This window comes from Scleropages formosus, chromosome 1, assembly GCF_900964775.1.
Source record: "Scleropages formosus chromosome 1, fSclFor1.1, whole genome shotgun sequence".
Classification (NCBI taxonomy): Eukaryota; Metazoa; Chordata; class Actinopteri; order Osteoglossiformes; family Osteoglossidae; genus Scleropages; species Scleropages formosus.
The window spans coordinates 41,003,312-41,027,588 of record NC_041806.1 but is presented as its reverse complement, the minus strand read 5'-3'; the positions used below and the strand labels follow the sequence as shown (position 1 = coordinate 41,027,588).

The following is a 24,277-nucleotide window of genomic DNA, read 5'->3' as shown; positions in this document are numbered from 1 at the left end:
TGACACTGATACCAAACAATTTATTAACAACGAAGATTCAATGCTACATTAATAATTGCTTAATATGTTACATATATTTTTGACTTGGATTTAATGTCGGCAAGTCCGCACCATTCAGGTTTTCAACTTGGAACCATAGATAAATTTACGTTGGTAACAGAGGACAGTTTAGTGTGTTACACTACCCAGAACTCATTGCGGTAACATCTCGAATAACCCGGAAGTGAATTATGGCTTTTCGGCTAGCTTTGCACGCGTAGTTGAAATTCAAATGCAACGTGTGGTTTTGTTTTTTTCGCATTTTTAACAGGATTCTTTTTTAAAAAGTACATTGTTTTACAGTGGACTTCGTCTTGTTTTTATGAGAGATGGGAGTTCCGGCTTTTTTTCGCTGGCTGAGTCGGAAATACGCCTCTATTATTGTGCACTGTGTCGAAGAAAAGGTGAGTTGCAGCCCGAGGCCTAAGTTGGACGAGACTGTTAGCATTGGGAACGTAATTTTTCCACATTTCAGACTTGTAACTAAACTGTTACCCACATTTCTCGTGCCGCTGTTACTAATGTTATTTATCTGTTACTTTGATTTACGTGACTTGAACATCATCATGTTTCTTTTTTTTAATTTGCAGTTTGCCGATATATATAGTTAACTCAATTCCTGTGTGTGCTGTTGTTACTCTTACTCTTGGCTGGACTGACTGGCGTTTTACCAGATAATTAGACTTTGTGGATTAGACTTTGTGGAAAAGTCAGACATTTAAAAGTTTGCGTCCAAGATTCAGGCTTCAGTTTTTTGGAGTGAGTTTTAGGACGCAATGCACACACAGAGATGAAGTCTCTCTCGTGATTTTCTCTGCAGAGCTTGAACTTCCAACTGAAATAAACCCTTATAACATTGTTTACAGTGAACTGTAATTTATTCAGCCTTATGATGTAGATGGATTAATATCAGTAGTTGAGGTATAGTTCAGATTTTGGTGTCTTTTGATGTTACTCAAATCAAATATCTTCGATTTTTTTTTTTTTTTTTTCTAATTTGTACGTGTGTTTTAATTTTTATTTCTATCTTTCAAAGTCAAAGGAATGCAATGGAGTTCGCATACCTGTTGATACCAGCAAGCCCAACCCAAATGAGGTGGAGTTTGACAACTTGTACTTGGACATGAATGGGATCATTCACCCCTGCACACACCCTGAGGACAAGTACGCTGCAATTTAACTGTGCCTTTTTACTGAACTGTCATAAAGATGGTGCCACACCAACCCTTACTTTCACATGTTTCCAAAGGCCTGCCCCCAAAAATGAGGACGAGATGATGGTCGCCATCTTTGAATATATTGATCGTCTGTTTAACATTGTTCGTCCAAGAAGAGTTTTGTATATGGCTATCGACGGGGTTGTAAGTATGCTGTTGGTTGGGGGGGAAAAAGGTAGTTTTTAAATTTTATTTAACCCTTTCAAAAGGTAAAAATTGTTTTTTGCATAAAACTGGCAGGTTGAGCACTCTTCTGCACAATATTTTGCAACAATGCTTTATGGTTCACTTGACGAAATTTAGTTCAGAGAATAGATTCTTTTAGTAGTCATATGAAAAAGGTGTATTGCTGGCTCCATACCAGAGTACCTCTTTTTTTGGCCATTTTAATTATATATGAACATGTCCAGTGAAAATCAAATGTTTCTTAACTTAGTGAAAACAAACAGCAAGCAACCATGAATATGTTTTGATGCAACTTTTTCTGACCAGGCCCCACGTGCTAAAATGAATCAGCAGAGGTCAAGGCGATTCCGTGCTTCCAAAGAGGGGGTGGAGTTGCAGGAGGAAAAGAAGAAGGTCAGAGAGGAGATCTACCAGAGGGGTATGTTTTTTGGAACATTATCTGGTGCCAGCCTAAGCAGCATTAGACATTTCCACATTCGATGTAACAAACCTTATTGGCTTTAATCATTGAGGAGGAATTGGTTGTTGGATATAATTCACTTTCATGTTTCCTGGAGTGTGGTTGTCTGCTCCAAGTATAGAAATTAAACTATTTAACTTGTTTGTAGGAGGATATTTACCACCTGATGAAATTAAAGAGAGGTTTGACAGCAATTGTATCACTCCAGTAAGTGCATATATTGTTCTATGTCCCCCCACACTAATTTTTCTGTACTTGTTGCACTTGTTGTATGTATATATTTAAAGTAAGTGTGTAGACTTTCATTTGTGCAAATATTATTCAGATAATTTTTTAACTGTGAACTTGACTTTCTTCATTTACACCCTGGTAAGCACTGATGATGAGCAGTTTTTGAAAATGGATTGCTGGATAACTGTCATTCATATTTCACTTAAGGGAACAGAGTTCATGGACAACCTTGCAAAATGTCTTCGGTACTACATTGCAGAGAGGCTGAGCAACGATCCAGGATGGCGCAATCTCACGGTACATCAAGCTTCTAGTGGCCTCTGCCAAATACTTTTACTTTGTTTGCTGTAGTGATGGTGTTTGTAAAATTTTCCCACTTACATAGTTTATTGAACTGTACCATCCACTATTTTCTTACATATTTTGTACTTTTTTTTTTCTGCCTTGTTCTGTTTCTGTTTAGGATGTATTAACTACAGTGCCACTGATAATCAACTTTGTTTCACAGGTGGTCTTGTCAGATGCAAGTGTTCCAGGAGAAGGAGAACATAAAATTATGGACTTTATTAGAAGACAGCGAGGTCAGTTGCACTGTGCCGTGTCTTTAAATTTGTAAAACAAAAGAACACCAAAAAGATTTTAAAAATTTTTGTCTGTATTGTATACATTAAATGCCTTTTTGTATCCCTCTGATTTTTTTTTTTTTTTGTTTTTTTTTTTAAAGCACAACCCAATCATGATCCCAACACTCACCACTGCCTGTGTGGTGCTGATGGTGAGTTCCCACCCTATGGATACATGAAACAAATTACTGGCTGTACATCGTGTTGCTGTGTATTATACAAGACTTCATTCATGAATAATGGGAAAACTATGTATAAAAAAAAAAAAACCTCATAGGTGACTTTGTTGTAAACGACATTAGTTCAGAAGAATGATCAACCTTATTTGCTTGTCGATTTTTTTGCAATTTCATATTATCCATTCCACTGATTTTTCTGTTAAGCTGATCTAATCATGCTCGGACTGGCCACACATGAGCCCAACTTCACCATCATCAGGGAGGAGTTTAAGCCCAATAAACCAAGGCCCTGTGCCCTATGTGGTCAAATGGGGCATGAGATCAAGGACTGCCAGGGTTTGGCTCGGGAGAAGCAGGGGGAGGTACGTGCCTCATGCTGGGTTCTCCTACAGCAGACATCTGTAGAGAATCCCTCCATCATGACAAACCTTGTGTATTCCACTCTTACAGCATGATCAGTTTGCAGACAGTGTACCAGTCTCGGAACAGGAGTTCATATTCATCAGACTTTCTGTTTTGAGAGAGGTATGTATTCGCTTAATTTATCAAAGTAAATATCTGCTGTGGTGAGTAAACCATTGAAATGGGGAAAAAAAATATTGTGGCACATTTGTGAAGCAGTATTATCTTGTAACCAATTGCTTTTCTCATGTGCAGTACTTGGAACGGGAGTTAACAATGGCCAGCCTTCCATTCCCATTTAATTTTGAGAGAAGTGTTGATGACTGGGTCTTCATGTGCTTTTTTGTCGGAAATGACTTTCTGCCTCACCTGCCCTCCTTGGAAATAAGGTGAGCTGAACATCATCACTCTGTATGTGCATGCATTAAAGCAGATAGCCTCTTTAGCAAGTTGTCTCTTCCCCTCAACTCAGTTGTTTGTGTGTGTTTTTCTCTTCTTGCCCTCATCCGCTATAGAGAAGGCGCCATTGATCGGCTGGTGGCCATTTATAAAGATGTTGTACACAAAACTGGGGTGAGTGTTTTTTTTTTAAATGCTTGAGCCTCACTGTATGAAGGCGTATTATTGTTTATAGTGCTACTTGTTTTGTGAATGTCTATCTCCCACTCAGTCTGTGGCGTAGACTAACACATTCTTGGGGGGTTTTTGTAGGGTTATCTCACGGAGAATGGATTTGTCCACCTGGAGCGTGTAGAGATGATCATGCAAGCAGTTGGCGTGGCAGAGGACAATATCTTCAAAAAACGCAAAGAAGATGATGTATGTTTCTTTGGATACTTTTGTGTTTTACATTGTTAAATGAGTTTGTGGAACTCTACCCAGATTTTACAGGAATAGAGTTTATATTACAGTTTCCTGTGTATGAAAATTTGGATGCTACTGGTTGGTATTTTCTGCTCTCCGAAATAGTTTCAGTAGACTAAATTTCATTGTGGTACTTATTTTCTTCCCATTATTTTTTGTAGGAGGCTTTCAAAAGAAGAATGAAAGAGAAGAAGAAAAGGTTAAAAGTAAGTAAACAATTTGTATGTAGTGAATATCAGTCACATAGGTTTTTCGTTGATTGTTGGGATGTAGGATGCCTATACTGCAGTTTGATGGATTTACAGAAATATTAGCATTGAACATGTGCAAAGCAGCAATAGTACTTTTCTTGCAGGCAGAACAGAGACCAGCCTTCTTGCCTACTGGGCAGTTTGCCCCTCAGGCCCTGGGCGGGAGGGCTATACCCCAGCCTATTCAGAACGCTCGACACACAGCCTTCGACATGAGAATGCAGGGAATGGATCAGCGCAATATGGTACTCTAGTCTCAGCAGCTTCAACTGTTCTGTCTAATCTCATATGCAGAATATATCAGAATAGCTGAAAAAGTTTTCCCTTTGTTAATGTGTTTGTGTGTGCATGGTAAATGGAAGTCTTAGGCAAGAGGAGTTAATTTTTTTTTCTATTGCTGTGTATCTTCAGTACTGAAAGTGAAATGATTTTTGTTGACCAGTAAAGATTTGGTCAGTAATTTAACATGTGGACAGTTTTCTCCTTGACACTACAAATGTTTACATATATTTAGCATTGTATTAGGATGTTTCGGATGGTTTTATAATGCAGTATTACTGCTGCCTTACTTTGGCATTCCATAATATAAAGTATTTATTAGCAGCAAGCCAGTTGCCTTTTGTGTCAAGTGACAGGTTTGTTTTAATATGGAATGTACTTATTTATTTCTCATTTTCAGAATGCAGCTCAGTCTTTGAAAGCCATGATGATGAACGGCAACCAGGCATGTCACACTGTCTGCTACCTGTTGCAGTTTTTTTTTTTAAACATTGTACCCTTTTCTGTATGCCTGTAGTTTTTTCCTTACTTTTGTATATGCATTTTTTAAACTGATTTTTGCCCCAAAATCTTATAAATTATTAATACTACTGTATTATGGTTTCTATGACAACCAGGCTTCTAGTCAGATGCCTCCTTTTTTCTCTTTTTTAACTCCAATTGGATTGTTTGTCCTTGAATTGGGTGCTATCATTTTTTATTATGTAGAAAGAATTGATGTCCAGGTATAGCTGTGATAAATCCATTTGTATGCTAGTATTGATTCATGACCCAAGAACATGATTCCTGGTTGTGCTGTTACTGTGCTTCATATGAAAAATAATTTATGTATAACATCTCGGATCATTTTGGTCCATTTGAAATATTGGCTTAGTTAAAGTGCCGGGGGGGAAAAAGACATTTTAATTTACTCCCTTTAATTCTGTTTAATATCTTCCTTGCACTACCATTTTTTGTATAGTGTCTACTGGATGTGTCTAAGTAATAATTTTAACTCAATTTGCTTACAAGATGTTTCTAGCCAAAGCTTTTTGTAACTTTTTGTTTCTGTTGCTCTGTGTAGATGAGTAATATTGTGATGAGTAAGATGAGTGATAGTAATGCTGAAGCTATTGGGCACTTTTAAATGTAGAGCAGCCAAACCCAGGTTTTCACCTCTAAATGTAATCTTTCAGTCTCAAGTTCTCAAAAGCCACACTTCCTGCTGCCTCAGAGTGCTTAAGCAAAAAAAAAAAAAAAATTCCATTCACCTACTTGTAGAAATCTGTACTTGACATCAGTCAGCACTCTTACTGTATAGCGTATGGCTTTTTCTCTGTGTATATAGGTAGCAGGTTGTGTGCAGGCTAGTCACTGAGTGTCTTTCTTCAGTCTCGTGCAGGGCCTAGTGATGGTCCAGGAACCCGGGGTGAGAAGAGAAAGGCAGAGGATAGTGACAGCGAGCCTGAACCAGAAGACAATGTCAGGTATGGCTACACTGGTAAAGACAGCTACAGTTCACATGCTTTAATGAAACTTTCCCTAATTTAGCAGCTTCTTGTTTCACCTATTCATCACTGGTGTAGTAATTAAAATGAAAAGCTGGGATGTTATGTGAAACTCCTTTGAGACATGGTTGCCAAAGCCAAGGGAAGGAATTAGTATTCACTCAGGCTTTCCCGCAATAAGTCCCTTTTCCCCCTTGGGACCATGTAGAGGATTGAGCCGACAGAAGCCCTTCATCCTTGACAATGTAGGCATAATGTAGCTCTCAATTGCTTCAGCATGAAGGGAAGCCATTCTTTAGGCAGAAAATCAGTTTGTCTGAGCCATCAAAGGGAAGTCACTTCTGGGATGTTTGACACTGACACTTTGAATTATGGGGCTGCAAGCAATCACATTATTTTGGTGTACTTTTCAAAGTTTTTCTTTAGCTTATTTACAGTGTATGATTTCAGATTTTAATTTCTCTTATTTTTTTATTTTTTTTAAAAAAAAAAAAAAAACCCCTTAAGGTTATGGGAAGATGGCTGGAAACAGCGGTACTACAAAACTAAGTTTGACGTGGATGCAAGTGACGAGACCTTTCGGCGCAAAGTGGTGAAGTCTTACGTGGAGGGTCTTTGCTGGGTCCTTAGATACTACTATCAGGTACAGCCTCCTGTCGCACAGTGTCAGTCCTTCACTTGTCTTCCAGTTATCCTGTACAGTATTGGAGACAGGTGTGAATGGTGTGTATTTGTACTAGTTCTTGACTTTTTAATAATTGGAGGGCAATGGAGGATGAGCCATAACCACAAGTGTGTCTTGGTTTTTGTAGGGTATGACTAGCTCACATGGCTGTCTTGTCATTTAAAGAAACCTCACTTGAGTTTTCATAATGTTATGAGGATTGATTTTTTTACCTTGCAAGAGAGACATCTTCATCTTGGATTCTAAATATTTTAATTATATTCCCCCTGCTGATCCAAGGTATGATGTTTTGCAGAGGGGATTGAGAGCTTGTGTGCACTGAGCCAGGGGTTTTGCAACCTTGTTCTATTTGACTGATAGATCTCTCAGGGGGTCTGCCTGAATGAGCTCATCTCAGAGTCCCCTATCTACCACACACTAATGGATTTGCCCTTTTGGAGTTTCAGTAAGCTCACACATTAACGCAGAAGGGAAAGAATGTTTTTACATTTCATAATGGGATCAGCTCAGATATATTTAATAATATTTTAGCCTAATTTATAATTTTCTTTTAATATCTTAGATACAAGCATATGGTGGATTACAGTGGATTTTTTTGTATTGGGAATTTTAATTATATCAAATTTTATATCTGTTCATCAGGGGTCTGAAAAGCTATGCACCGACATCACTGAATGAAGTATGTTGATAACGGTTGTAAAATTAAGATGAGATTTGCTAAGACCATACAGGAGGATTGTAAAACTCAATGGTTATTAGTGAGATTCGTGCTGTGAAAGCCAAGCACGTTGCCGGGGAATTGGAGAATCAGCCATTAGCATGAATGGCCAAAGCTAATCCAGAACTCCAGATGTCATCATGTTCAGGTGGCAAAGCTGTTCAAATTATTTTTGCTATGAGTTTGTATTATTTTTAAAGAGATTCTGCTTTGTGCACTAAATGTCCCTGCTATTCTACCATAATGTAGACCAAAACAGTATATCTTGTAACAAAACAGCTTCTAGCAGGAATTATTTTTTTTTAAAACACTTAAGAAATGATAGAAAACATCATTAAGGTAAACTGAGATTCACTAGTTTTTCCCCAGTCCAGCTCCAAATATTGTTAATTGGTAACCAGAAACCAATAAAATTAATCTTTGTATAAATATAGAAATCTGTAGAAATTACATGTAATGCTGTAAAGTGTATATATACCACTATGGTATTTAGAAAAAGAAAACCTTTGACCATAATAGATACATTTTTGTTTTTGTAACTTTCAGTTTTGAATTAAAATTCCTCCCTTTCCTGGGTAAAAGGGTCCCATAGCCTGACGTGGTTACAAATACAGAAGAGAGATCTTAAACAATGCCAGCAGGCTGATGCAAGGAAGGGGACCATGTGTATGTAGTCCAGTGTGGCGTTTACTTTGTCATTACTGGAAAGGCCACCAGGGGGCCACTGACCGCACAAAAGGTTCATCTTAATTTGGTACTCTGCTGTAGACTGCAATAGAAATAGGACTTCCATTATACAGAAGGTTTCAGATGATCACTGTCTGTAATAGCTTGTAAACTGCGACACAAAAAGGATCACTTTTTTTATGCACTGGGAAATGTCTGCATGAACCACTAAAGCAGGACAATGAAGGAGGACACTTAAACTTAACAGTTTATGCCTGTTTTTTCCCCCATAAATTGCTGAAAGTTGTCATGTGTGCCTTGGTGCTTGAATTGATAGTTTAAAATTATAGTTTGTTCACCTTTTCATTTTTATTCCTTCTGAATTCCTAAATAAGGAGTAAGACAAAACCGGGATCATATTTGGGCAGTGTGCATCACATCATGTTAGTCTGGAGAATGATTCTAGCTTATTTCTGTTCCATATTCTCATCATTATTAAAAGGCAGCTGCATTTTTATGCAGTGGGTGGCATAGTAGATGGGGCTGTTTCCTTCTGAAGTAAAAGTCCCTAGCCCTGAATTAGTACTGTAAAAATACGATTCTGTATCAGTTTGGTCATTATATTAAATAGCTTATTGAAATTTAACATTTAAAGTTGAATCGCACTGAAATTTTGCAAAATTGCATTGAAATTTAGCAAAATTAGTATTGTTTCCTTGAACAAAATATTGGTTAAATAAAACTTAATTATAATGCAGGGGGGCACGGTGGCATGGCAGGTTTGGCCTGGTCCCGCTCTCTGGTGGGTCTCGGGTCCGAGTCCCACTTGGGGTGCCTTGCGACGGACTGGCGTCCCGTCATGGGTGTGTCCCCTCCCACTCCAGCTTCATGCCCTGTGTTGCCGTGTTACGCTCCGGTTGACCGTGACCCCACTTGGGACGAGCGCTTTCAGCCAGTATGTGTGTGTGATTATAATGCATTTCTCATGTTATCAACAGTTAATGTAGTCAGACTGCAGGATGCCCAAAATAGATACCGACAAATACCCTAGTCTGTAAAATGGAGTGGAGTTATTGAGAATACAAAAATACAATGAATTTTCTTCCAATTGTTGTGAATATTTTCAGCTAGTATGTTACTTTTGAAGAACCAATAAAAGATCTCTTCCATTGCTCCTTTACAGGGTTGTGCTTCCTGGAAGTGGTATTTCCCATTCCATTATGCTCCTTTTGCATCCGACTTCAAAGATATTAAGGGCATGTTTATGGAGTTTGAGACTGGTACCAAGCCGGTGAGTAGCCACACCATATTCATTCTTTTGATTTCTTAGTGCAGAGATCCTCAGGGTTTCAACCTCATTGTATTTCTCATGCATAGTTCAAGCCCTTGGAGCAGCTAATGGGTGTATTTCCTGCTGCTAGCGGAAACTTCCTGCCAACAACATGGCGAGCTCTCATGACCAATCCAGTAAGCTATTTTCCTCCATCTGCATGCACTCCTGAGATCTACTGATATCCAATTAAAATGTGCCAATCCATGATTATGCCGCAATCGCTTTTGCCTAGGTTGGTGTCTTTTTTTTTTTTTTTTTTTTAATATGGGTTGGTACTAGGTTTTGTTCTCTTCCATTGGTTCTGATATGCACCATGTTCCACAGGACTCGTCTATCATTGACTTTTACCCAGAAGACTTCGCCATTGATCTTAATGGAAAAAAATATGCATGGCAGGGTATGTGTAGCTCTGCTGTGTTTTTATTGTGAATGGATTTACACATGGATTCATATCTTAAATTTTCCCAAATCTCACAGCACCTTACTTGCTTTCTGCAATAAAAGTCAGATCGCATTCTCAGTGATGTTGGAACATGGCAGGAACAGCAGTGTTTTGGTGTAGGCTGGCTTTGAATCAAGTCTGTTCTGTGCAGCATTGCCAAGTAATGATTTTCAAAAGGAAATACTTCTCATGCAATATTGGTTCCTTATGTATAATGTGTTCAATTGTATTTTTACACATTCTTTACCATTTACATTTTGTTTACATTTTACTTACACTGTAACTGACCTTATTTGCTGACAAGAAGTCAAAAAGTTTTTTGACAGCGTTTTAATGAAATCCTTAATTTTGTGCGCTGCAGTATATTTAGTCATTCACTGACAAGGCTCTTTTGTCAAAGGCGTGGCTCTTCTGCCATTTGTGGATGAGCGTCGGCTGAGGGCGGCACTAGAGGAGGTGTACCCCGACCTCACTCCTGAAGAACGTTGAGTATCCTCACTCCTTGCACCACCGAATCAACCAGCATTTCTCAGCCTACATTTCATGTGTATGCTTGAATGTCAATATAGAGTCAAAGTAGACAGAAAAAACACACATCTCCCTCCAAATTAAAGGTTTTATGTGAGTTTTCAAAAAAAGCTTCACACAAGTACAAGAATTTTGAAAATTTACCTTGGTGTAAATCATTATTTCAATTTCATTTCACTTTTTTCAGCATCCTTGTTTCTAACAGTGTCAGAGTAGAGAATAGATTACATTCCATCTGTATTTTTAACCTGCCTTCTGTCTACAGTTTTCACTATTGTATTTGGGTTTCTCCAGGCAAAAGAAACAGCTTGGGCAGCGATATGTTGTTTGTTGGGAAGTCCCACCCTCTCTGTGACTTCGTAAGGGAGTTGTATCTCACAAAACCAAGTGAGGTAAGTCCTACAGTAATGCACCTATAACTAGTATCTCACTATTCTTCTTGCGTGACACAAAAAGGAATGCTTCCATCTCCTCCTTTGTCTTTACACACGTCAGGGCACTGAGATGCCTCCTGAGCTCTGCCATGGAATCCAAGGTGCATTAAATCTTGATGAAGAGCCTATTCTACCAGATAAGTAAGGAGCGTCCATTTATTTTTACTTTTATGTACTGTTCATTAACATTTTCCACTTCATTGTTAATGTCAATGTAATCTTGTGCTGAAAATGCATTTTTCATTTTTTTTTTTGTTTTTCCCCAGCCCTGTAGTTTCTCCTGTTCCACTCTTGCGAGATATTGCTCAGAATAGAGCAATTGGGTAAGTGAAGGAATTAAGAGGTTCATTCAATTTAAAGATGCTGCAATATTTATTAAAATTACAGACTCCTTCTCTGAAAATTTGGACTTACAGGTAAATGTAATTTGTGCCCTGAAATATACATAACAAGCTATGAGCTCATGAGAAACACTTTACAGGAACAGAAATTTAAATTAAAAATACAACCTTTGATGTCCAGCTTCACACTAGTCAAACAGCCCCCACAAATACACAAACAAGGCTTCTCCTCTGCATTTGTCTCATTAGCCATATGCCTGCTTGCTAGCAACTTTGAAATCTTGAGCCTTAAGTCAAAACTGAAAGACTTACCGTAAGCCTGTTCAGTTTCAGACTTGAAGTGATAACTTTCACTTTCAAGTTAACTTTTTTCTTGAAAGGCTGTATCAGTACAAATGACTGTGATTTATTCATTTATTGTGAATGATGCTTTATTAGTAGCTCAACAGAAGCATTATGAGTAATAACAGTAATTACATTATAAGCATTATTACCTCATTAGGGCAAATTTAAACCTTGGATTTTAAGTTTCTTGAACAGTTCTGATGTTCTACACATGGTTTTGGATTAGATTTTGCTTCAAGAATACACTGGTTTTTCAATTAAGAGTTTAAGGTCATTTGTTCTATAAGCAAATCTTCAAGAACAAATTATGCCAATTAGAAAGAAGCCTGTACTTTTAAAACTTTTTTGCAGAACACTTAATTAACTTTACAGTTTTTGAATCAACTGCGACCGTAAGCGCTCCTAATGAAATGGACTCATGTCTTGAGAGAGAAGTTTGTATTATAACTATGTCGGTACCAAAATGGTAATTTGATTTTACTTTTTTTGGCAGGATAAAGTTCAAGGATCCTCAGTACGAAGAGGGCTTTGTGTTCAAGGCTGTAATCCTACCAGGGGCCAAGTAAGCGAGCAGTACTGTAGATGATCTTTGTTTGATCAGGATGGCTCTGCTTCGAGCCTCAAGAATTATTTACAGATATGCTTAAGGAAATTGACTTTATCCAGTTACCATCAATGGGGGGCGCAGTGGGTTTGACCGGGTCCTGCTCTCCGGTGGGTCTGGGGTTCGAGTCCCGCTTGGGGTGCCTTGCGATGGACTGGCATCCCGTCCTGGGTGCGTCCCTTCCAGCCTTATGCCCTGAGTTGCCGGGTTAGCCTCTGGTTCCCCGCGACCCTGTATGGGACAAGCGGTTCAGAAAGTGTGTGTGTGCGCGCATGCGTGTGTGTGCCATCACCACTGGCATTTATACGTTGGCTAGCTTTACCTCCTTAAACTATTTCAGAAACAGCTGTACTTAGAGATGTATGTGTACTGATGTGCTTCTGTTGTATAAAAACTATTACAGGTAATAGTCCCAGATGTGTTTCAGGTTCTAACAGTTTGTTGGCAGTGTACCAGTGCAAGAGACTCATACTGCCATGATTTTAATTTGAAAGTGCTCAGTGGCAGTTTACCTGAGATCTTGAAGAGATGTTTCTTTGTGATCCCAATCATATCTGTACTATGTTTAGCACTTTAATAATATTTTGTCTTGTTCTCTTTAAATATTTACTTCAAAAGCTATCACTTAATAGCTTTCCTCCTACTCCAGAATACCTTCAAAGGTGCTTAAGCCTTCTGACTGGGAGAAGTCTAACAGAGGTCCTTGGAAACCACAGTTGGGTTTCAATCCAAACCGACAGCAAGTCCACCTTGATCAGTCTGCCTTCCGTGCACTCAGGTGGGTTTCTCCAGCCTCTCTGGCATAGGACCGGGAATTGGCTTGTTGGAGGTCAGGTGACAGGTTTAGACTAACAGTTTTTAGTCTCTAGATTTGATTGAAGTCTCTTTTTCCAGCCACAATATGAACAGGGACCGACCCAGAGATGGCCTATACAGCAATGCCCCACCCCCTGGCAACTACCATGGCGGCCCATATCGGCCCTCACATGGCGGCCCTTCTCATGGCCCAATTAATGCACACGTTCCACACTTCCCAAGTAAGTTCTTATCCTCTCATCTCAAAGAACTGAATACACAGGTCTTGACTGCCCAGGAAGGGTGTGCGCAAACTGGTACTTGGATCCCCATAGGTTTATTTTTATGCATTTTATTTTTTTGTGTGTTAAGTTAGTTTTGTTTTAATGTAGCTCTCAGGAAACTGAAGTTTTACAACATATTGTTTATTATATCTATATTCAAGATTTTACAGAGCAAACCTAGTAAATAAATCAAGATATGTTTGCATTAAGCCTTTATCAACCCTGACAAGGATAGGTGTTTCCAGGAGTGATGGATTGTATGCATAATAAAGCAAACTGAAAGTGACCAAATGCTGACAGGCATTGCACGTGCTTACGGACTGAGTCAAATAGGAGGTTGTTGAATGACATTTTTTAGTGTCAGCAATTTTAAAGTAAATTTGATTTTAATATATGTCCAAGTTAATAAAGGATAATAAAGTAAACAGTCCAAGGTGTTTTCTACGTCCCAGCCTTTCAGGGGTAAGTTCTGGACCACTGCAGATCTGGACTGGGTGAGTGGTTTATGAAAATTGAAAAAAGAAATTAGTTCTTTACAGAAACTGTTTCATTAATAAGTCAAGGGACATCTGTATTAATCTTTCATTGACTGTGACATAGTGATTAAAGTGAGTTTGGATTTACTAACAAATTAAATTACAAACTTCAAGTCCAGCTGAGGACCCAGTGTAAAATGAATGTAACTGACAGTTTACAACCATCTTAGAAGATTTATACTCTTCTAGTCGTCATACTTCAGCAGATCTGTGCTGGGTGTTACATTTTGTCCAGTACTTACCGATATATTTAACTTTGCTTTTGTATCTTTGTGTCTTTACAAATGGAAACATTATGTGGCACAAGAAAAGGACTCTTTTTCTTTTCTCAGATGGAATCTGTTCTTTGTGCTGATCTCTTGCAGTATGGTATTTTTAAGAAACCTATTGCCTCAGATATACACTTGACTGGCGAGTGTTTGCGCTCTGAATTGGGAATGGTAATATGTTCCCAAGCTGGTTAAGGCTGCTTCGGTCAGTCAGACTCGCTGCTGTGCCACTGTTGTACTGTTTTCGACATCGGTCCTCCCCTGTGACTTTGATGTGCCAATTTGCTGCTGATGAAAAAATCTTGTCTGGTCGCTGATAACTTGTAGGAGTCAAGTACATTCTGGCAACACTCGATTCAAATTGGGTGTTTTGGTTCCTGGGAATCAGTCCATAAGCTTCTGTGCATGAACTTACCAATTAGCTGCATTTTCTTAAAGGAGTTTTTGATTAGTGCAATCAGTAAATGCAAATTTCTTCTTGATCGGGCTGCTGATATAGATAGTAGGTCATAACTTCAGAATTTGAAGGTTTTAATTTGCGGCTATATTGTCCTGAAATGTACAGTTATTCTTACCCTTTTTCTGTATTTTATCCTTAATTTTAAAATTTCTGGTGTTTTAAATTTTGACAAGCCAGTTTCTGCTTCTGAAGTGCTCTAGTTTTCCACCTGCCTTTTGCAAAGTCCATTCACTGTTTCTTGAAGAGGCCCTGAGGATGAGCACCAGTAACATAAGCAACAAAGTTGTTTGCAGCATTAAAATTGAAGTGTTTTAACTATTAAATGAAGTGTTCCACTAAGCCTGGAGCTTGTTGTCAATGTCATGCCCTGTGGAATTTGAGCCACTATTAATTCCATATATGTGTTTTTGTGTTTTCAATTGGTTTCTATCTATCTGTAGTATATTCAATTTCAGTTCAATTCAATTTATTTTTATAGAGCGCTCTTCTCACGCAGTGACAGAGCGCTTTAACACAGGCATAAGGCAAAAAAAAAAAAAAAAAAAAAGATCATATAGGAAACAACACAGTTGACTAATGACTACCATAATCCAGTACTTTTATAGAGCTAGAAGTATGCCTGCTGGCCATGGAGGGAAAGGAACAAAAACTCCCAATTGAAAGTTGAGCGAGAAAAAAACCTCTGGGGGTCCAAGAGCCAGTGGTTGCCCACTCCTCCTGGGCATTCTAGATTTAGTAACAATTCTAAGCCAGTTAACAAGTAATAACAATATTATTGCTATAAGGTATCTTGAATCCCCAGTTCAGCATGGAACATCTCGTCCATCATGGTAGTTGAGATAGAGATATATTTTTTTTTTTTTTTTTTTTTTTTTTTTTTATTTAAATTATTTCAAATCTGTATCAGTCATGTTCTATACCTTGGTGCTTGTGTCATTGTTAAGCTGACTGAAGCACTGCTACACACAAAAGCCTTTAAGCAGGACATGTATTGCTGACCAATGTGATAGTCCTGAAATTCTGTAAATGTAATTTTGTCATTAGTTTGATAATCCAGTTTCCTCAATTGTATGCTTGTCTTAATTTTTGTTTGTTGCCATTGTCACTGCCAAGGTGTTACAGAAGAACTTCATTAAGGCATTATAAATTTTGAAACATAGCTTTTAGACCCAAATAGAGAGACATGTTTTATTTCTGTGTGCTTTACCTTCATTTAGCTGAGGATCAGACACTGACATGGATTGGGGCTAATCAGCATTGTGCTTTGTCTGGGAAAGCGGAGAGGAGCATGGACAGCGTCCCTGGGTGCCCGGCATCATCACTGTGTTTTTACGGGACGACTCAGAGTCTTGGTGATAATGAGCTTGTTAAATGGGGATGGCTGTTCGTAGGAAGATGGCCTTTGCCTCTGCTGAACAAAAAAAATTCAGAAGACTACTTTTGATTGGATGGTGCACATCGAAGAGTGTCGAAACGAAGTTAACTTTTCTCTTTCACGATGCGGATACCCCCCGCAAGCTCACGTGAATGGGTCTCCCCTGGAACAAGACCAAGTGCTTTGTCCACACTAATTAAAACAGCTGGTTGTAAAGTACTAACTGTCTGGCGACTCCACAAGGCTCTTTTAGTCCTGTCTGTTGGGCCTCTCATTCAGTGGAAAATAGTTCATTTTTGATCGCTACTGTTTATTTCAGTTTTTGACAGTTTTTTACAAATTTGAGGCTTGCCTTCTTTCCAGGGAGATTTATTTCTCAAGAAGCTTTCTGTAAAGGTTCACTTCTGAAAAAATTAACTCCTTTACTTTGCCTAACGCAGATTCAGGTACTTCTGCTGATGTTACTGTCTAATGTGATACAACAGAAATAGCAAATTTCCATGTTTTTAAGAGAGAAGTGTTTAAGGAACATAAGGAATTTTGCCTGTAATCCTGCTTTTGTCCTGTGTGTTGCGGTCCAGTTTTCAGATGGCTGACTGTAGCCTACATGTCTAAAGGAAGGATGCAGGTATTTCATTGTCCACACTCTTGTTTGGAGTGAGACCTTGTCCTCATTGCTTGGATAGGGTGAACTGGTTTGTGTTCAGCAACATTTTTGACGATTGGGAAGAAAGTGGGTGGTCTTCCTTTGCAGTTCTGGACCTTTGTATGCTCTTAGTTGTGACTATATAACTAGGACTGTTGGTGGAAGAGATTATTAGCCATCATATTTGCATAAATCTGTTCATACTGCTAATAAACTGAACTAAACTAGGAGAATGTCACCTTCCCTTTAATGCCTGTTATTGGCATACATGACTAATTCTGTTTGAAGAACTTGTTGCCTTGGGCAAGGTCACAGTGTAAATTTTCTTGTCACATCAGCTCTGCTCCTCCTGAGAATTAATTCAGCTTCCATCATGCTTTTTCATGTTATGGTATTTTAACATTGTTTCATCACGGTGTAGAGTCAGTTCTCAATTTCTTTTACGCAAGAAGTGCCTGTAATAATAGTTACATTTAATGATTTGAAAAAAATTCTCTATTGTTCACTGGTGTATTGTCTACTTGCATAGGCGTGTGCTTTCCTCTAATGCTGTTATGCAGACATCACCTGTTTCACCCCAGTTTTGCAGTTTATAGATGGGTACTTTTTTCTTACACCCTGAAGTTTTTTTTTTTTTTTTTTTTTTTTTTTTTTTTTTTATTATTTCTTTGCTGCACTACACCCCTTTCCCGCCCTCAGTATCCCTTCACCCCCCAATCTAGCACCGTATTCATTTGAACCGCTCTCCAGACTTGCCCCATAAACAAATACGTCTGAGACTTGCAGCTGGCCATCGCCTTGGCAACCGTGGATTGGGAAGAAGCTGTTCGCCTCTTTAAAAATGTGCTGCTTTGTGGACTCTGAGGGATAATGCTTGAGCTATTCTCAGTGCTGCCCTTTGTACACATATTCAATTTTCAGGCAGATAAAGCAAATTCAGCAGACTTTTCTTTAATCATTCTGACAATTCATATTTTGACATTGATTCTTTCTACTACTTTTCAGTAGTTACCCTTCAATATTTTTTAAATGTCTTTAATAGTGTGAGTGTAAGGGTTGAGGCTTTGAATTGTTGAACTGTTGAAGTTCTGCATTTTCATTTTTATGCTTAGAAGTTATTCTGTTGTTGAGCAACTATTTTGTTCTTTCGTGTTTCATTTTGGCTTGACTTGAACACCCTTTAAAAAAATTACTGATTGCGGCTCTTTGTTTTCGATATTTTTTTCCCGGATCATGCCCGCTTTTAATATACTTTCAAAGAGGTAAAATCAGTTCCTTTTGGGGCACATGCAAAATTTGGCTTTGTTTTGTTGAAATAAAATTCATGCTAGAAGTGGAAACTTGGTGCTAAAAATTTTAACAATGCAGGGCTGTCTACAACCTTTTAAAACATTTACAAATTTAATCATTATCAACATGAGCTTTTTCTCAATCAGCAATAAGAAACAATTGAGTTGAATTATGGTGGCACTTTACAAATAAGAAAAATAGCGAGCAAAGATTTACATAAACAAAGGGGATGTCTCATTAACCAGAATCAGCGGAATTGGAGCATGCCAAAATGAATTGGTGTTTTGCAGCCTATACTCCTTTAAGTTGGAGAGGGTGGTCATGTTTTTCTTTTTACTCTTGGTAGATCATTGTTAGTCCGGACAGCATGTTAAATGCTTCATGTGTGAAGTTTCTCTCTGATATGGTCAGTATATGTAATGCATTATCAAAACAATCTTTAAAATATGTCAGTGTTTTGATTCTTCCCATTCAGACCTTTAAATATCTTTTGGTCTTCTTGTCAGTGATGCTGGAATTCAGTTGTGAGGTTTAGTTAAATGTAGCTTGCATGTAGATGCTAACAATAGAAATCATTCTCCCCTTGCAGCTTTTCTGTTACAGCTTAGAAAGGATATTCCAAATTGTGACATATCAAGCCACTATGTGATGATCCTTCATGTAACGCTTTCCTCAGCAACATTTATGACATTGCCCCTGTACCTTGCTGTGAATGAGTCTTTTCAGAAATAACTTTTCATTTATTGGTTTGAAGATTATGAAGTACATAAATGTATTGTAAACGGTTGACATCTAGACTCTAGTGTGTGGATCAGTTTTACTGCAATGACAGAAATAATGAAATGTGCTTGAATTCTGTCTTGTCCTGACAGATTCCAGGCTCTATGACCCATTTCATGGGGCACAGCCATCATACAGTCTGCAGCCATGTCCACGGTAAGAGCATTCCCTTGTCTCTAGTTTGGGATAACATATGTCTTTATTTTTTTCTTTTTTTTTTTTTTCTTTTCTGTATGTTACATCTCTACATACACTTTGAGCACACTTTTACAAATTCTCTTTTTTTTTAAAAAAAAAAAAAAAAACTTTGACACATACTGTTGCTCTTGTTTTTAACTAAACAAATATAAAGCTTTGTTTTAATTTTGTCAACAGTGAGAGTAAACAATGATGTGTTCTTACGAAGTGGGATTGAATAGATATGATACAGGTTATTTTTCTTACGTATACACACTCTGTCCAACACTTTTTTTTTTTTTTTTTTTTTTTTTTTTTTAACCCTTGTTTTCACAGACTATTGAGTAACCATACAATTCCACAGAGGGGGTTCAATCATCTCTACATTTTGAGCACGCTAAACAAATTTCTCTTAAGGAGGTTCGCAGTACTTAATGAGGCATCACTAATGGTGTTCCACAATTATCATTTCCATGCGGCAGCCACAGCGTCAACACAAACCGTCTATTGATTCTTACTTCAGTCCTCTTGAAGTACAAATCAGCTTCTTTGGTTTGGTATTTCGGGCCTGGCAAACCCATTGTGTGCCTATGTCACCTTAGGTCAGTAGTTATTAGTGGTGACTGAAAACAGTTTCTTTAACTACTTATGACAGGGATGAATTAAATGCGTTAGGAACTTGGAGGGGGATTATAGTCCACAGCCCTGGTGGAAGGAGGCACTGGCAGGAATGTGACATGGTTTTCTAATAAGGGATGGGGCTCCTGCCCCCCCTCTCCACACCACCTTTTCTTAGTGACAAAGTGAATGAGTAGAATATATGGTTTCTTCTTTTTCATTTTAAGTTCACATATTGCTGAAATGTTACTTGTGGCAGGTTTTTAAAAAAAAAAAAAAAAGTTTAAACATCTGAAAGTATGGTGTTTGTCCTTAGTCTTCAAACCGGGAGGCAATGCTGGAATTCAGTTCCATTCATTTCAGTTAATAGATATCTTTTTAAAATGAGGATTGCTTTTATAACTGCAGTGACCTCCCTGAACACCTTAGTGTATTATCTTTTTGCCAGTGTGTGATTATTGCAGGCTGGTTTTTCCGGATTGAAATGACTAGAATTAGGAAAGTGTTTTTCCCTTCTTTCTTTCTTTCCCTTTCCACCCCAGCACTCTTTCCGTTTGATCCTGTGAGCTCATTGGTGTCCATCTGTTGGAGAAAGATACAGTTGCAGTGCAAAGGCATCTGTTATTAAAACTTCATCCAAAAGACTGGTCAAATATTTTTGTTTTGTGTGGCCAGGATGATACAGGACATTGTGCTAATTAAAATCGTCTCTAACACTTATCAGTCCAAAGCATCCTTTTTACTGTGCTCTGAAACGAGCCGCATGCCTCAATCATTATACATGGAGAAATTGCTTAGGAGGCCCCTGTCTCTTGTGAGGAGGGGGTACCACAACCTGCTGGTAAATGCACACTAATTGGGTGGCAGGTTTTTTTTTCCTTAGTAATTAATCAGGATCTCATTATTTAACTAATCCTAATGTTTGAAATCAATGAGTGTACCTGAAATATTTTCTCTGAAACATGCCTCTGTTGCTAACATTAAATAACTGTATGAATGTCCAAATCACATTCTACTTGTTAATAAATTGTATTTAAATTTATTAAATGAGTTTAAAGCCGATTGCCATATGTTTTGAATGTAAATTCAAACAAATTTGCTCATGTAACTGTGCAACAGCATTTTATCACACAGGAAAGTGGGTAGTTTCTGGCTTTGGAGTTTGTTCCCAAACTGTACCCCCCATGTCTGTGCCAATTAGCACTTATGTTGCCAGGTCACCACAATCAATTGAAAACTCAATCTATAGAACGTGGAAAGGTCTCCACTTGATAAGACCTTCCAACATTTTCACTAGATCAATGCTTGGGAAAATACAAGGCCCCTTGTTAGCCTACATTTAAAATACTCTAAGAATTTGTTTGTAATCATCCACAGTGGCTGGGAAAGATTGGAATTTTTGTCTTATTCTCCTTTTGAATTTTTTTTTAATTTCAGTGCTAAAATTATTGAAAATACTTGCAAATACTTTGAACAAATTTTATGTGTGTACTTTGACTGAATAGAATTTTTTTCTGTGGCAGGACCTTGCACCATATGAGTCTGTTGTGCAATCTGTAAAGCCAGCCTTGAACACACCCCCTCAATTCTCCCTGCAGGCCACCGTACAGTAACCCAGGCTGGAACCGGGTGATGCAGGTCCAAGGGAGCGCATACCAGCAGAACCAACATCGAAGCCATGGGGGCCTGAGTGGTCCACCCCACTTTGATGACAGCCGCGGACACCAGCAGGTAGCTTAGAGTGCTTCGTCCACAGTTTTCAACATTTTAGTGGAAGTGCAATTGAAAAGGATCATTATTAATAAATATATACAATATTTGTTGTGTATTGATCTATTGTATTGTTTATGTATGTGTATATACAGGTGTACAAAAATGTGTGCATATTTGAGTATAAGTATAAATATCACTGGCCTTCATTTTTCTTTAAACAGTTTTAATGAAACAAGCATATACTTTTGATTTATCTGATTTGGTAATGTATTGCTCTAAAAACAATCAATAGCACATTTGTAAATGGAGCAGCTCCCCCAAACTTTGCCTTGTTGTAAGAGGTAGAGACATTGTTTGAGCTGCAATTTTCAGCTGTTACTGAAGTATTCAAAGTTAAAACTTACCAGTTCATACATGTTCTATAATTGTACCACAGGTTAAGACCTAGTGTTTGTTGGAGCAAGTTATGCCTAATGAACAAAGTTTTTCTCTAAACAGAATGTCTGTTTAGCATTGCCTTTTGAGTGTGTTAAATTTGAAAGTTTTAAAGGTTTACTGTTTCTTAAATGTTACTGCTGTAATATACAGGCAGGGCAGGTTATTAATGTCCCCTGGCTGTCTGTAAAAACAGTACAAGCATTCAGGTTTTCACCGTGATCTCATCCATTTGGTCTTTCTTTTTTTTTTCTTTTTTCTTTTTTAGGGCTACAACTCCGGAAGGCATTATCCACCTCCCGCTCCTGCAAGGAGATACCACTGGGACTAGTCTGAACTTCGTCCTTGAAGAAGGGGTGATCTCTACAAAATATGATTTTTCTTACCATTTTATTTTTTTGTGTGGTTTCATTTGTCATGTATTTTTTCCTCCTTTTAATTGTACCAAAATATGTTCTTACACTGAATTTTAAGAAGTTACAGCTGTAAAACTTGTCAAATACAAACGCATTTGGGAAAGTGTCTGTGTGGTGGTTTTTTTTTTTTTTTTTTTCTTTTCCTCTCTCCCCTGTGTGTGTGTGTGAGAGATTTAACCGGTGGGCCTACCCCTTATAACACTGATGTATTAAAATAGCAAGAAGTGCCAGGCCAACTTAATAAAATATGAAAACTGGTTTTTAGTTAGATTGAGTTTTGGTTTCCCTGAACACGTGTTTTAGTGTCCTTAAGGAAGAGGATAAACCTTAACGTCTGTATTTTTTCCCCACAAAAAAAAGTTAGTCCTAATTTTGAGTGTCCTCGCTATTACCAAAAGGATAGTGTTTGCACGTTCAGGATTCCCTCAAAGAAACGGGGTAAGGTGCCATGGTTCCCTTATTATCGGATATTAAGGAGATCGCGAGGCCTTGGTCATATATCAGTTGGGAAAAAATACAGAAAAATGCCATACGAAGTATTTGCCAAAGACCAGAACATATAACAGCCATTATTGACACTTTGACGTTTAACCAGTTATAACACTGCAGAAACATTTTGTATCGGTTGAAGCCAAAAAATGCCTGGGTGAATTTTGGGCCTGTGATCCTCAATTTAATTGTTTTGGCAAATGCTTCTTGGATTGAGAATTTACATTTACTCTAATTATTTTACACATTTCATTGTGCATTTTCTGTTTAAGCAGTGAGCAACTGAAATTCCATGTAGCGTTTTCCGTCAAATTTATTTGTATCTGTCATGTTTAAAAAGGATATGGATTTCAAAATATTTTTGCATTGTTTGAACAGTAATGAACAGGAATAAATCTTTTAATACAGCAGCCTGCTAACTTGAGAGTATAGGCTTTATGGTCAAAGTAGTGAGTGAAAGTTGCAATAAGCCAGCTCTGTTCATTAACGTTAATAAAGGTTTTATAAGCCTCTAATTTGAAAACCATTCCAAAGAAATTGGCATTTTTGCAAGAGTAAAAATATCTATATTTATTCGACTTGTATTTTATACTTTTTTTACTTTAAATTGCACCGATATTGTTTTACTTTTCCTGAATGTTTACAGAAACAAAACTGTTGCTTTATAAAAGTCCGTAATTATTTACATCAAATAATGCAGCACAGTAAATCAGTTAAAACCCTTAAGACGCTATGAAAATCAAAACTGCAGAGATCCTCTTCATTCTTAATATAAACTTCTCAAACCTTAGGAATTTTCTGAATTTGCATATATTAATAGTTTTACGCATGCGGCGCTAAATGGACTTTTTTTTAATACATTTGACTAAACTATTTTGCCTCAAATTCAATGCAACGGAAAATACCTCCTATTATCAGGATTGTTCCATTTACACATTTACATATCAAACCTAACCGTTTTAATATGAAATTAATTAATCCTGTATTTTAACGTTTGAGAATTGAGTTTAATTCGGATCGGTCTTTAAATTACATTGTGTTCCTCTGTTTCTTCAGCTAAAACGACCTAAATGTAAATATATAAATGTTACTAATCAAAAAACACTTTCAGTTTTATTTATTAAAATTCGGCGGGTTTGAAATACGTCTTATATGTACAGCAACCACTGCATATCTTTAACTTACAAAATGGGGGGGGGGGGGGGGGGTAACGCTTTTAAAAACAGGTAGGCTATAATACAGATATATTCAGTTTTGTTAGCCAAATACACAAATCCAACTCTCTGTTAAGCTAAAGGTCTGAAAAACGCACAATATTTATAAAATTTCAGATACTACAGTGTAAAGTAGTATTTTAGTTCGATGTTTGAAAATATCGAACTTATCACCGCCGAATGTAGATCATGAATCTCTGTTCTGCAATTACAAATTAAATACACTTGAGTCCAAAACCGTCGCAGGCAACTATTTCACTGTTAATAAATAATCGCCCTCGTTAAAAAAAAAAAATTAAAAAAAAAAAGAAAGGAAAAAAAAAGGTTAAGGGATGGTGGCCAATATTGTCTTCAGTGGTCATCCTTATGGCCAGTTTCGAGGAGACGTCCACTTCACGATTGTCCCACATGATCTTCGCTCCGTATCTCCTTATAATAAAAAAAAAAGAGGAATGATCCGCGCGCA

The 24,277-nt window shown here is 37.7% G+C and overlaps 1 protein-coding gene across 1 annotated transcript; it reads left to right on the top strand.

The window, feature by feature from the left end:
* Positions 1-203: 203 nt before the first annotated feature.
* On the top strand, positions 204-22,211 carry xrn2 (5'-3' exoribonuclease 2). The gene is made up of 31 exons (XM_018743830.1): positions 204-443; positions 1,076-1,203; positions 1,289-1,400; positions 1,749-1,860; positions 2,051-2,109; positions 2,341-2,430; positions 2,642-2,714; positions 2,858-2,908; positions 3,140-3,297; positions 3,386-3,460; positions 3,593-3,726; positions 3,853-3,910; positions 4,049-4,156; positions 4,363-4,407; positions 4,557-4,697; positions 5,132-5,176; positions 6,103-6,197; positions 6,726-6,861; positions 9,471-9,578; positions 9,665-9,754; positions 9,945-10,017; positions 10,463-10,546; positions 10,885-10,982; positions 11,086-11,165; positions 11,291-11,347; positions 12,204-12,272; positions 12,964-13,092; positions 13,209-13,351; positions 18,842-18,905; positions 21,143-21,275; positions 21,961-22,211. The coding sequence occupies exons 1-31, from the start codon at positions 369-371 to the stop codon at positions 22,021-22,023; spliced, it is 2,886 nt and encodes a 961-aa protein (XP_018599346.1). The 5' UTR covers positions 204-368; the 3' UTR covers positions 22,024-22,211.
* The last annotated feature ends 2,066 nt before the right edge of the window (positions 22,212-24,277 follow it).